This window comes from Opisthocomus hoazin, chromosome W, assembly GCF_030867145.1.
Source record: "Opisthocomus hoazin isolate bOpiHoa1 chromosome W, bOpiHoa1.hap1, whole genome shotgun sequence".
Lineage (NCBI taxonomy): Eukaryota > Metazoa > Chordata > Aves > Opisthocomiformes > Opisthocomidae > Opisthocomus > Opisthocomus hoazin.
The window spans coordinates 29,091,803-29,106,504 of record NC_134453.1 but is presented as its reverse complement, the minus strand read 5'-3'; the positions used below and the strand labels follow the sequence as shown (position 1 = coordinate 29,106,504).

The 14,702-nt window shown below is 44.1% G+C and overlaps 1 protein-coding gene across 1 annotated transcript; it reads left to right on the top strand.

Annotated features, from left to right (window-relative positions):
- Positions 1 to 2,698: 2,698 nt before the first annotated feature.
- LOC104337782 (follistatin) lies at positions 2,699 to 8,239 on the top strand. The gene is made up of 6 exons (XM_075446559.1): positions 2,699 to 2,780; positions 4,668 to 4,859; positions 5,307 to 5,525; positions 5,887 to 6,111; positions 7,150 to 7,380; positions 8,085 to 8,239. Exons 1-6 carry the CDS (start codon positions 2,699 to 2,701, stop codon positions 8,165 to 8,167), a joined length of 1,032 nt encoding a protein of 343 aa, XP_075302674.1. The 3' UTR covers positions 8,168 to 8,239.
- The last annotated feature ends 6,463 nt before the right edge of the window (positions 8,240 to 14,702 follow it).

Here is a 14,702-nt window from a genome sequence, read left to right as displayed (position 1 = left end):
TTTTGGGTAATTTAAATGTGATTGTTGGCAAAGCAGAAAGGGGTGTTGTACAGGGAGGCACACAGTGAAAAAGAAGAAAGCATTTCTGATTATACACTATATCCCTGATGTGTTGTTACACACAAACCCAATATTTAGCATTTAAAAAAGAAGAAAAAAAACCCCAACAATAAAAGAAAGAGCAGCTGTTTCTATGTGATGTCAGAGAACAGGTGTGATACAAATCTCCATACCACTGCAATCATATTGATCTCCTGATGATACATGCATGAAACACGTGCAAATGTTATCGACACATCTGGCATCTCATTTTCAGGAATACGGCCTGAAAATGCCTCTCTATAATTGAAAACGTTATCGATATAAACACGATATTGGCCAATTTTTAAAAAACACAAACAAATTGGGGAAAGAGGGAGAGAAAGAGAGAAAGAGAAAAGAGAGAAAAGAGAGAAAAGAGAAAGGCGAGTCTGTCCCGCAGCACGCCCCCGGTACCTCTTCGCTCAGGAGCAGCCGGGGCAGCCGCCTGCGCTCCCTGCGCTACCGCCGGGACCCCTCCGGGCCACCCGCGCTTGGGTGAGAAGCTCGACCCCGGCGCTGCCTCCGGAGGAAGGCAAGCTGCTTCAGGTGGTGTGAGGCGGCGGTGAGACGCCGCACCCCGCCGTGGCCGGGAGCACCGCGGGGCGAGTCGAAGGGGGGACCCGGGAGAGCGGCGCCTGGGAGGGTGCGGCGAGGGCAGGCAGGTCTCCGACCCCCGTACCTCAGTAGGGTCCCCGCCGTTTCCTACGCGCCCCGCGATGGGCCGAGCGGAGCTCGCTGCCCCTGCATCCGGCAGAGGCTCTCCCGCGCCTCCCCGCTGAGACATGCCCGAAGGGAGGGGAGGGGGCGAGTGGGGACTGGTCCCTCGGGGCACCTTGCACCCTGGATCCGTCCCCTCCGGGGGCAGAGGCAGCTTTTGAAACCGGACCTTTATCTGCGTTTTGCTATTGATTGTTAATGTCATCTGCCATTAGAGGGCACTAGGCAACCCTGCATTAACGCTGCTCAGGCGAGTGAGGAGGGAGAGGCAGGGGGAAAGGGAGAGAGAGTGGCACCAATTTGGGAAAAGATTAAAAAGGATGTGGAGTCCTGGACCTTCTGAAGTGCTCAAAATGCCCGGGCGCTGCTCAGGACCATGATCATAACAATAACAAAACAAATGCAGCGAGGTCAGTCATTTGCCAGTCTGCTTCTTAATGCGTGTGACCGCAAGTGGTACCGAAGGACACTGTGATTCATGCCCACTTTCAAAGCAGGACCTGAGGCAGGGTCTGAGGCACCCAAACAACTGTCTTCTAATATTAGCACGGCTGTACTTCTGGATATATTATAGTCTGTCCAGACAGATCCCATTGTAATGGGATCTTTTATTAAAAGATTAGCACTATCTCCTGCAGTTGGTGGAAAAAAATCTGTTATCACTGAGTTATTTGCAGTTGTGGGGAGGGGGTAAGCGGGGGGGGGGGGGGAGGGGGGGGGAGAGCCGGAGGGCGGTAGCGGGGAGGAAGGGTGTGGGAAGGGTCGGGCGGAGAGTGCGGGCGGCCGCTGTGCACCGGCCCCTGACCCGGCACTGTCCGGGCATTCCTGTATGCATACTTCGCAGTCTGTTGTGCTTTAGTGGCTCAGAAAAGCGAAAGAATCGAAATTAAAAAGGCAGCTTTTGAATAAACAATACAATTCTACGTTAAGTAAATTGTTTTGTATTAAAGGAAATATCGCCTACTCGGTTTCATTCAGCGGTGCCAAAAAAAGTTATAAATGAGAGAGCGCCAACTCTTCTAAGGGGAGAATAATGCCAGACTGTGCTTAAACTAGTGCTCTAGAAGTTCATTATCGATGTTGCAATCTTTTCTGATTCTGAAAAGAGATCGCCTACATCGCCCCCATTCCCGTCTCGTCCTCCCGGGCTCCCAGTGAAAGGACTATCACTTGGGCACAGCCCTAGGTATTAAACTTTTATTTGGTTCTTGTTTGTTTGTTTGTGGTTGGTCTGTTGGTTGGAGTTTTTTGGGGGGAAGAGTCCCGCCGAGTGAGCTGTGTGCGCGCCAGCCGCCTCCCGCCCGTCGGAGGTGCGGAGAGTGGGATTTATTATTTAGTAGCGACTTCGCGCAGGATGGCAGCGCCCCGCGGCCGCGGAGCCGACCGCGGGCGGGCAGGCGCCGCTCCGTGCCCCGGCAGCCTCCGCACCTCCGCGCACCCACCCGCGCGGTCGGGGGGACAGGGGCGCCCCTCGCGCGGCGGCGACCCCCGCGGATCTCCTGCCCCCGCGGCGCGGGCGACTCCCAGCTTGCGCTGCCTCCCGCTGCACTAACAGCTCCGGCGTTTCCGCCGCGCAGGGCTGGAGTTGGGCTGCGCGGGTGCGCGCCTGTGTGTGCGTGGATCTAAAGCAGATAATTGGAGAGGGTTTCCAGAAGGTGGAAAATGTCACCTGATTCACATTGAACTTTTTAAATCTCCCCGCCCCCGAGCAGACACACACACACTAGGAGACCGCCCACCGCAGACAGCTAGGACCCCCGTATAGATTTAAAGAGACCGCATTCAGACGCTGACGTTCATTCAATAGAGCGATCATAAGCAGGCTGGCTAGTGTTCGCTCCCTTTCCCTGCTCTTCCTCACGCTGTTTCTGTGCCTCTCTCGCTCCCTATTATACTGAGGATGTTAAATCAGAGAATCCACCCGGGCATGCTCTTACTCCTGATGTTTCTGTGCCACTTCGTGGAAGATCACATAGTGCAGGGTAAGACCAGATTGTTTATTCACAGATATGTTTCTTTATTATTACTATTGTTTTCTGTCTTTTGGGCACGGTTTAGTTTGCTGCGGTGTTAAACGCCTCTCTCCAAGGTCCAACAGGACAGAAGTTAACTGTGGGCATGGGATTGCTTTGTAACGAGGTGCAGAGGTGTCATTTAGATTCCTTTTTGATCGGATCTTCTCACTGCTCTGCATAGGCACGGAGGTCAGATAGGATGTTTCTTGGTATTTATTGTTATTATGCAGCATGAATGAAGAGCAGTATCGAGAGGGAACTTTCCCTGTCTCGGCTCCCGAATGAGTGCTCAAAGTTTGTCGGTAATTTAGCTCAGATTTTTATCTCGCCTGCCTGATGGAAGGAGAGGTGATGATGGGGAGCTCCACAATTACAGCTGACATTTCTAGAAAACAATAAGTGGTCATTTTCCGGACATTCCTTCGATATTGGGATTTCCTCCCCCCTCCCTTTTTTTTTCCTGAATAAATATTACTGTGTTGTAAACTCCTGCACTGAAGAGTATGCTTAAATAAGTGGGGTTTTTTTCCCATGAAAAAAAACCAAACTCGAACCTGATATTGACAACTCTTAAGAGCCCTCTTTCGACACAAGGGAATATCAATTTTTAGTTTGGGGGCTTTTTTCCCTTATCTTGACCATGTTCCAGCCACAACCTGAAGGTCTTACCATTGCTTGTTTTATCATTGTTTTTTTCTTTTTTTTTTCTTTTCTTCCCCCCACTGAGTTAGAGCATAAATTAAGCTAATGTAGGCAACTGTACGACACAAAACTTTTTTTTAAGGGCGTTGTTTGTTCAATTATTTTTAGCGGGGGGGGCAATCTTCCCCCGCGCCCAGCGACATCTCGGCTGGCCGATCCTGACCTCTCGCTGCGGTACATTCCCACAGGGTTAAGGAGGCAGGATCGAGCCCCGGATGGATTAGCGCCAGAACCAATTGGTATCGAGTTGCTGGAGAAGTCACATTGGTTATTCACGAAAGACTCATTCCAACCAAAACTCTACAGCTAAAAAGGGGGGTTTGCTTGGACTAATGTTCTTGGCTTGACTCCACAAATAACAGGGATACTAGTGAAAAAAAAAAAAAAAGGCAAAAAACCCCCAAACAATCCCCTCTATCCGGTTTAAGGACAGTGTACTTTCCTTTGAAATGCTTGTGAGAGAGATGGCACCTATAACTTTCCCAGCTTGGTCAATTTTTAAAACTCTGTAGGGACCTCCTACTCTATGTGCCCTTGTATTTTGTACACTTTACTCACTTTTTTTTGAGCTCTGCTAACTTTTATTAGTGAAGGTAAGACTAATAAAATAACAATAGAAGCAGCAAAATGTGGAGATTTCGAAAGACTTCGCTAACAGCAAATGTTCCCAATTCGTGCAGATTGCAAAATGGGCTGAGACTGAAACTCTGTGTGGCACTAAAACAATGCTGCTGTGTAGCCGCGATGAGGAGGAGAGCAGGGGGAGGAGGAAGGAATTTGCAAGTGCGATTTTATTTTTATTCCCTTTTACATGCACATCCTTTTCAAGCCTCTGTCACATGCCGGCAGTGCTCCTTCTGCTCTACATATGGAATAAATACCTCCGAAAACTGCCTCGTCCTGTTTTGATCGGATCTTTTCTTTCTTTCTGTTTGTTTGTTTTTGTGTGTGTGTGTTTGTTTTGGGTTTTGTTTTTTTGCTTTATTTTTTTTTTTTAAACTGCGCTCCCAAATGGGCCGGAGTAGCTGCGGGTTATGAAATGGGACAAATAAAAGTAGACAGTCTAGTAAAAGTCATTGCAAGGTGCACGTGTTGTGTCTGGGTCACCGGTGATTGCCACTGATACGGCTGGGTGTCTGTCCCCCCCTGCAGCTGGGAACTGCTGGCTCCGGCAGGCGCGGAACGGCCGCTGCCAGGTCCTCTACAAAACCGACCTCAGCAAGGAGGAGTGCTGCAAGACCGGCCGCCTGACAACTTCGTGGACAGAAGAGGACGTCAACGACAACACGCTTTTTAAGTGGATGATTTTTAATGGGGGAGCCCCAAACTGCATCCCATGCAAAGGTGAGGGGGGTACTGGTGAGCTGTTTATTGCTAAGGAGCGATTCAGGCAGGGACTGGGCTGGGGGAGGAGGAGTGAGGAAGGAGCTGGAGGGGGCAGCGCGATCCTCCCGCCGCCTTCCTCGGTGAGGGTTTGAGGCACGTCTCCTACCAGCCCCGGATAAGTGAGGGGACCCCCCCATTTCTTCTAGGCCACCGTGCACATAGGGGGGAGGAGGGGAGCCACCTCCTCCCCCCCCCGCCACCTCCTCCCCCGCCCCCCCCCCGCCCTCACTGTCAGGGGAAATTTCCTTCGAGTGGTGTTCCCTGGAGGGGGGGAAAGGTGTTTTCTCTTTATGCCCAGGGGTCACGTTAAGGTGTCTTTTTTTTTCTTTCTTTCTTTAAGCAGTTTTGACACCAGGTCTGTTCTGCACGCTCGGTACTAAAGTGGTGCCTCTTTCCTTCCATCAGAAACGTGCGAGAATGTGGACTGTGGACCCGGGAAGAAATGTAAAATTAACAAGAAGAACAAACCTCGGTGTGTTTGTGCTCCGGATTGCTCTAATATCACTTGGAAGGGCCCCGTGTGTGGCTTAGATGGGAAAACCTACAGCAACGAGTGTGCCCTTCTCAAAGCCAGATGTAAAGAACAGCCCGAACTTGAAGTCCAGTATCAGGGCAAATGCAAAAGTAGGTTTGCAAATCTAATCTGATCTCCCTCAAATGCCAAAGGGTGCGTGTCTGAGTGTAGGAAGGAGGAGCTGTTGGACATATTTCCCCACAGGAACTAGTGATGTTCCAAATGCTGGGAGACAGTAACTAAACCATGCTCAACAAGCAAGGATGTAGCTGGATTGAGAATTCCCCATAGTCTAGCAGCACTTGTGTCCCACCAGCTACCCTGAGATGGGAAGGTTTCCTCCAGCGGTCCTTAAATGAGGAGAGCTACTTTTATCTTATCATTTGTTTCATTGTGTCACCCATTCACTCCTCACTGGCTGGGGCTCTGGGATCTCCTATTAATCATTGTGTGTTTCTGTCTTTATTTCAGAGACCTGTAGGGATGTTTTATGCCCAGGCAGCTCCACATGTGTGGTTGATCAAACTAATAATGCCTACTGCGTGACATGTAATCGAATTTGTCCAGAGCCTACCTCCCATGAACAATATCTCTGCGGGAATGATGGCATAACTTATGCCAGTGCCTGCCACCTCAGGAAAGCTACCTGCCTACTGGGCAGATCCATTGGATTAGCCTACGAAGGAAAATGCATCAGTAAGTATCTCGGTCAGAGGGGTAAGGGTGGGGGGAGCTACTTGGCTCAGCTGTTTCGGAATATTGTGTGTGGAATTGGATGGATGTAGTGAGCGTTGGGGAGGAGGAGAGACTTCCAGCAGCCTGGGTTTGTGCCCCCCTCCAGAAAAAGGAGAGCCAGGGTGAGCTTTGCCCTAGAAAAGATTGCAAAAGGGGTGAGGGAGTAGAGGGCCTGATCCTGCTTCTCTTTCTGTTGCTGTTGGTGCTGACATTAGTACCCAAGGGGAAGTACCTGCCATTAAATAGACTATGACATGGTTACAGCATAATGAGGTCTTGATATTCAGTGGATCTGGATTCCTGTAAGCAATTGTCTTCAAGTGGTCTTGGCAAAGCTTGCATTAACTTAATTGGAAACATCTGATCACTTTTTCCTCTTTAAAAATATTGCAGAGTTTGAAGACAGTTGGTGGGTGAAGATAGGAAAATAATCAATGTGTACCATGACATTTTGTATTGTGATTTCCAGAAATGAGTGATAGTGAAGCATGTTATGAGGAAGTACCTTCAGGGCAGCCTCTGCTCTCCAAAACTCCTGGGGGGATTCGGGGGAGTCCCAGGCTGCTTTTAGTTGGCATAGGTTGAGGTGAATTCCCTTTCCAATCTTGCGGACAACTACTCTATGTGGATTAGTTTAAAAATAATTTATTTAGAACTGCTGAATGTGTTGGCAAATTCTGCACTTACTGCTAATCCGGGGAGCTGAATTTCCACTGACATCAAATGGAGCAGGAAGGTCATGTACAATTGGCAAATGTAATTCTATATTCCCAGGGCCAAGCTCTGCTGGCACAGCTGTCTCCTTCCCCCACATATAGACAGGCAATGGCATCCAAGGGACTACTTGCTTTAGTAAAATCAGCAAGTATCATCACATCTACTGCATCTGAGCTTTGTCTGTTCACAGTTCATTGGGGGAAAGGGAGTTTGGGGTTGCTCGTTGCTTTTCTTTTTCCTTTGCCTTTTCAATTACCTCTAGTATCCTGTGTATATTTTTAGAAGCCAAATCCTGTGAAGACATTCAGTGCAGTGCTGGGAAGAAATGCTTGTGGGATTTTAAGGTTGGCAGAGGTCAATGCGCCCTCTGTGATGAGCCATGCCCTGAAAGCAAGTCAGACGAGGCAGTCTGTGCCAGCGATAACACAACTTACCCAAGTGAGTGTGCCATGAAAGAGGCATCCTGCTCCATGGGTGTGCTTCTAGAAGTAAAACACTCCGGATCTTGCAACTGTAAGTGAGATTTTTAACTCTGAAGGAAATCCCTAGGTAACGAAGACTTACACGTTTAAACATAAGAAAGCTTGATTTAGAGATTTGAGATACAGTACAGGTGCCATATTGGTATATATCTATCACACACAAACTTGGGTTACTGATAAAATGCAATAGATCTCCAACAACCAGTTGGCTTTCAAGTTGGGGTTTTGGGGCTATTCTGAGGACAAGTCACTTTGTCAGAAAGGGGTTGCCCTAGGAGCATAATTCTAGTGATTTTTTCCTAATTTGTCTGCTCTCATGTGCTTCACTGATTGCTTTATTAGCACCTGGATAAACTCTGACTGTGTCCAAAAGAACAAGCTTAATGGTAGCACGTGGGCACCTGGTTTAGCACAGTTGCCTCTACTAACTCTGAATGAAGGACACAAAGCAGTTAAACCTAGAACACAAGAGCGCTTTTTATTTGATTTCAGGAATCTGCCGATAAAACCTGAGCCATTGATTCTTCAGAACTTTCTGCAGTTATGACTTCATAGATTATGTATAAAAAAACTTATTGCACAACAGAAGATGCCAAAGAGCATCTCACTACAAGTTGCATAAAATGCAACGCTGTGTTATGGCTATTCAGAGAGCTTTGAAAACATGCACTGAGCTGCTTCTGTGCTGTTGTTGTCCTTATTTAAACAACAGCTCCCCTGTATTCCCCCATCTAGCCATTAATGAAGACCCAGAGGAAGAAGAGGAAGATGAAGACCAGGACTACAGCTTTCCTATATCTTCCATTCTAGAGTGGTAAAACCTCCATCAATATTGGAACAGGGCACAGAATCAATGTTCATACTGTAAATAAGTGTATGCTTATTTATTTTGGGGAGAAAAAAAGTATACATATAGTTGAGTCTGGTAGACATTTATTTATACTGTGTCATGTTTTATAATTTATACATAAAATGTCTAGTTGACTGTACACATTGTTTTTTGAAGAAATTTATTTGTTAGAGGAAGAGCAGTGTTATTTATTGTGAGGTCTCTTGCTTGTAAAGCTAAGCTTTTCTTTTTTCTTGTAAACTGTAAAAGTCCATTCCTTAGAGCTTACCCACATGATCTCATCTCTTTGTTTCACTAATGTTAACTCTTTTCCACTTTAACAAACTTGCATGTAGGTTTCTGTTATGTTTATTTATTGGATTTTCTGCTTGCCAGTCCTGTACATAAAATATCCCTGGGGTTTTTGTTTACAAGGAATCTTGACTGACCAAAAGGCATTGTAACTGACTTAAATATACTTCCAGGGTGTAGTGAGGTGATCTTTAAGGAAACTTCTTCCACTTCACTGTTCTCTACTTCTGATCACATCATGTACTGAAGTGATCTCAACGTGCTGAGCATATATACTGTACTATATGCATTCCAGACTCAAAGCAATCAGATTATAAAAGTTGTTAATAGCTACAGGGCTAACTGTAATAAGAATAAAGGGTTTATTTTATTTTTATTGTTTTATTTTTTTGTAACATGCATAAATGTTGTCAGGTGTTTTTCCTTTAAGATGGTCTTGCAGTACCACTTTCAAAGTTTTGTTTTCCCAATCAGTGTGTCACTAAAAGTTATATCAAAGCTTTATCAGTTCAAGTTTCTTGCTTTTCATAATACTTTTTTTCTGATGTAGTTTTATATTTTCAAACATGGTGAGTTAAATATAAATTCATTTAAATATATAGTTTTGTACTTTTCTACCATGTAAATGTGTAATGTATATAAAAGTTATAATGTATATTTGTAAATAAATGATGAATGAAAAAAATAAAAAAATGGAATTTTCCCTAGAGGCAGTCCTCAGTTTTTGGTTCTAAAGGATTCTGACCCTCTGGTGCAGAGAAGACATACTGGTGGTTAGGGGAAAGGAGGCTTGTGCATGACGTAGCAGCAAAACGCACTGGTTAAGGCCAAAGCCTTCAGCTGACATTGATTCAAGAAACCCTTTTTTCGGACAGGAACAATATCTCCAGTTCACTGGTATTCATTAATTTTAAATTCAAGTACACTGATGGAGGAGATTTCCCTCTCCATCCTCTAAATAAAAAATCTGTCATTTCTTGGACATACTTAATTTTCATATTTCTAGGAGGTTTCGAATATGCATTTGATTTTTTTGCTAAGCTTCAGCTCCATGTTACTGGGGTTGAAGTTGTATCACCATTTCAGATGAATGACAGAAAAAGCAAAACGTCACCTAGTTGCCTAGATACATGATGCATAACAGCACAAAAGACCAAGAAAAACCCCAAACAAAACCCCAAACCATCAAAGAACACATTATCAGTTGGAAATTATTTGCCCCCAAAAGTAAGGTTAATTCAGAAATTCTTTTTGATGAACCAATATTCAGACTGGACACACTTTTAAGAATTAATACTAATACAGTGAATTGAGGAAAGGTAATAGCCATAAGTACAGCAAGGACCAAAATGCTACCTGGGTTACACTGTTCTCCCAAATAAGGCCCCACTTACCAAAATTTCTCTATCATACCGCATAAAACTTAAAAATGTACTTAAGTACCTTATTCAATAGTGTTTAAGCACTTTGCTGAACTGAGGTTTGAGAGCAGAAGTGAACTTACCCATTTTGTTTAAATACAGATCATATTTAAAGGCTGTTCCTGCTATAGAGTAAACTCTAATTTGTTATGGATTGTTTAGCATTATCCAAAGCACATATAATTTATTCATCCATGAATACATAAAAACTACAGGTGTGCATTTGTAATACTGTATTCAAAATAATAAAAAAATATATACTGCCCTTCATCCTCCTGTTGCTTCATTTAGACAAGTAGCCTCTTTGGAAGGAAGTGCATGATGAGAGCAGCAAAGGGCACAGGATTTTAGTCTCCTGAGGGCAACAGAACCCAGAAAAAAAGAAAATGGGGGCTGGGAAAACAGAGAGATAGAAAAAGAACCTGTCAGAAAATCTCTTGAAGAACTAATAAACACATGACAATGACATAGAGACAAAATGTTTAATGGATGTGGAGAGTGTCAAATGAGATTCTTCTCAAATTCAAATAGCTGCCACCTACTTAATTTCCAAAAAAACAAAGGCGTTAAAAGACTCTTTTTAATTGTAATTATATTTACATGTCTCACAGAGAGACTGTAGCAGAGCAGGATTTCTGGGTTCTAATTTTATGCTGGTTCAGAAAATAACTTTGAGAAAGTCACTTGACAGCCAAATTCAAAAAAGCAACAAAAACACCAGGAAGCTCTATTTACGCATGTACATGTATGCAAAACAGCCACAAAAATCTACATCTGTTTTTTTGCTCATAAAATTACCTAAAAGTTCTGCTACTGCATTTCCCATTGCTACTGCTGTTTCTATACTGCTGAAAATCTTGAAACCTACCTTGCACCTGCCTGTGATGTACAGGTGAGGAATCTCCTGAGAGGCTTCATGAGGTAGGCATCTTCTGAGCATGCCTAATATACACCAACCTTGGCATGAAAAACAACAGTCCCAGAGAATTTCTCACAGAAACATTCCCAGAGACTTTCTCACAGAAACATGTCCAGAGGTTGTGGTAGCACAACTGGCAACATTTTACATAATATCATACTTGTAGATAAGGCACTTGTTCATGAAGTGGGAGACGCAGGTTCACTGCTGGTCTCTTCCTGAGGAGATCATTCCCATATCTCCCAAGAGTGCATCCACCACCAGCTCAAGGTGAAGCTCCAGCTGACTGTCTGTCATGCCTGCTGAAGCCATACTTTTGTTTTGGAGAGGAAGTAGATTCATTGAGAAAGGATAATTTGCAACTCTAATAGGTACTCCTATTGAAGAGAAAGTCCTGGGTTCTTGCCCCAGGGGCTGCCTACACATTTTGCATTTGTAATTGAGTAACATACATAAATAGTGCTTAACGCAGGGGCCAGAATACAGGTTGCCTCCCCTTCTCCTTCCTTCAGTAGGTAAGTGCCTCCATCCTTAAGCTATGAAATCATGTTTAACCCCCTGTTTAAATCAAGATTACAAATCTCACATCTCTGTCTACACTGAGTCATAGTGACAACAGGAGAGGCTTTACTTTTTTCTTCCCTCACTTCTAGACTTGTACATGGGGAACTTCCTGGGAAATGGAAATGTGAACTTAAGTCCCTCAGTCTAAGGAAGGTGCTGAATCCACTTTTTTCTACTTTCTGTCTTTTTTGTGTGTTTTTTGTTTTGCTTTTGTTTTGCTTCTTCTCTTAATGCACAGGTGTCCTGGTTTTGCGTGGGATAGAGTTAATTTTTTCCATATTAGCTTGTATGGAGCTATGTTTTGGATTTGTGCTGAAAACAGTGTTGATAATATAGGGACGTTTTTGTTATTGCTGAGCAGTGCTTAAACAGAGTTGAGGCCTTTTCTACTCCTCATACCACCCCACCAGCGAGTAAGCTGGGGGTGCACAAGAAATTGGGAGGGGACACAGTGGGGACAGCTGACCCCAACTGACTAAAGGGATGTTCCATACCATATGACATCATGCTCAGCAATAAAAAGCTGGAGGAAGAAGAAGGAAGGGGGGTACGTTTGGAGTGATGGTGCTTTGTCTTCCCAAGTAACCATTATGCATGACAGAGCCCTACTTTCCTGGAGACGGCTGAGCACCTGCCTGCCACTGGGAAGTAGTGAATGAATTCCTTGTTTTGCTTTGCTTGCGTGCACAGATTTTGCTTTGCCTATTAAACTGTCTTTATCTCAACCCACAAGTTTTCTCACTTTTACTCTTCTGTTTCTCTCCCTCATCCCTCTGGCGGGGAAAGTGAGCAAGCAGCTGCATGGTCCTAGTTGCTGGCTAGGTTTTAAAGATTTGTGAAATGTTTTAAAATGAATGTTGGAACTATTTTTCATAGCATGTTAGAGGTTCACAGCAAAGGCAGCATTAAAAAAAATCATTATTACTCTGGGTAACATGATTGTATGCAAAAATATAATTTTACATAAGAACAGTTTAAAAATCTTTCCCGAGATCCCTTAGCAATTTGGAATGCTCTTACTCAGAGAACAGTGTTCTTATTGATCTTCTGCTGAGCTTCATGTTATGTACTCCTATTTTAATTTTCAATCACTTCTTATTTTAAGAGGCACCTGGAACTACAAGGATGATGTTGATGGGTGGCTGCTGTTAGAAACCCTTAGAAGATACTAAAATGTGCAACCATTTGATTTCAGAATTAGAAGCACTGCTAAAAGTGGTCTCAGTGCAAGATATGTAGATAAACCAGATAGGTAGTTATGCAAGTCCTTGGACAAGGTGACACTGATGACAAGTGAGCCCAGCGGAGGGCCACCAGGATGCTCAGGGGCTGGAGCACCTGGCCTGCGAGGGGAGCCCAAGGGACGGGGCTGCTTCTGCCTGGAGAAGGGAAGGCTTTGGGGGCACCTCAGAGCAGCCTTCTGCTGACAAGTTCATGCTGGGTATAAGGAAAGCCTTTTTCCCCACGAGGACAATCCAGCAGATGATCTCCTGACATCCCTTCCAAGCTGAATTACCCTATGATCCTATGAAGAGGTTACGTCCACCCACTTTTAAGTCTTACAGACTCCAAAATCAGAAAGGAATATCCAGTTAAAAAGAAACAATTCCCTGAAGAAACATCCATGGAACAACCATATCACCACAGCTGTTGGATGCAATTGTCAGCAGAAATATAGTGTTCCTTCTCTAATATGTCTTTCCCTTACACAACCCTTAAGTGATCCTAAAATTTCCCATAAATGCTATTTTTCCACTGATTTTAGAGAAACTTTTTTCTGTGCAAGGAATACAGTATCTATTCACTAGAATATTCATTCTGTGCAGAGTAGAATGCATAGCATAGAAAATGCAAGCAAATGCACAAAAGTTTCTGTCTGCATTTTAACTGAACACAAGTAAATAAGATGAAAGAGTGAAGTAGTTAAGACTATTGTGGTGTTCAGTTTGCAAATTTTTTTTTAGGATTGACAATAATTCTCAAAGAGACAAGAACAAGTACCAGATAGATTGGTCAAGACAGCAAGGAAAGCGAAAATCCCCAAGGCAAGATGGAAAAATAATGGATAATGCCCACTGGAGCAACTAAAAAGAGCCCTGCAGGGATGTTTCCCGTAATTTTTTCCCATATACAGATGGTTTAGTCAGAGCACTTCAAATTCTTGTTTCAAATGGTGACTCCACCAAAAGCAAAAAGCTTAAAATGCTTGGCATAAAAGATATACAAATATTGAGTATTTGCATATTTGGACTCAACCTTTAGAGAAATGAACTTTCATTCATTTTATGAGAAAGGAAAAAGGGACTGAGTCTATCTCTGTAAAGACACAGACCCGGAGCTCCAAATTTATACAGCCCATAAACTCAAGAGTTGCACTTCCCAACCCAGCATGCCTGGAAGCTGTGGCAATTCGTTTGTTAATCTCCCTGGCATTCTCCACTTGTGGGCTCTGGTGGAACTTCAGCCTTAATTGAAAGGCACTTGCCACTGTCAGCAACCTAGCAAGCAACACACATGCGCTGATGGGGAGAAATCTAGCCAGTGTCCACAGCAGAAGCCCGATCAAATCCCTCATTTCTTATCTGGAAGAAAGGCCAGAATCTGAAGTGTTTAGCTGCAGCCTGTGTACAGCAAAGGCAGCATAATATCTAGACTTGAGGCCATACAGTGTCTTTGTTTAGATGTATTTCACAGATATACTGCAAGTTAGCAAATAGCTGCTTACTTCATACTGCAAAAAATACATGGTGAGGCTTAGTATGGTCTGTTCTTCATATTAACACCATTTTGTCTGTAAATGTAGGTGGATCATTGCAGTGCACTTTTGGAGTCACGCATTCAGATACATACTTAGGACCTTAAAAACATTTGGGAGTAAATCTTACTTACTGCTTCCCCCCTCCCAGTTCTCCTCAGTAATGAATCAATCAGGGTCTAGATAACTCTTTTCTAAAAAAAAATCAGTGAGGAATTCCACTTTATAAGATCCCTCCCCCCCACACACCCAAAAGAGAGATAACATGGAAAACTGAGAGAAACAGAGAAGCAACAGAAAAGTGTCATACCAAAGAAAATGAAAAAAAGGGAAGGGCAGAGTAAAGATCCCAGGAAAAGAGCACAAGACCAAAGAGAAATAAAATTATGCTAGTTGTATGTGAAGAACTTGTCATGGTTTAGCCTGGATGAATGCCAGGTGCCCACAAAAGCCGCTCTATCACTCCCCCTCCTCAAAAAAAGGACAGGGGAGAGAAAATATGAGGCTTGTGGGTTGAGATAAGGACAAGGAGATCAGTCGCTAATTACTGTCA

Excerpts from the sequence above, each read along its gene's own strand:
- LOC104337782 (XM_075446559.1), top strand. The coding sequence starts at position 2,699 with ATGTTAAATCAGAGAATCCACCCGGGCATGCTCTTACTCCTGATGTTT. Across the intron at positions 2,781-4,667 it reads GGAAGATCACATAGTGCAGG|CTGGGAACTGCTGGCTCCGG; the intron begins GTAAGACCAGAT and ends CCCCCCCTGCAG. Across the intron at positions 7,381-8,084 it reads ACACTCCGGATCTTGCAACT|CCATTAATGAAGACCCAGAG; the intron begins GTAAGTGAGATT and ends TCCCCCATCTAG.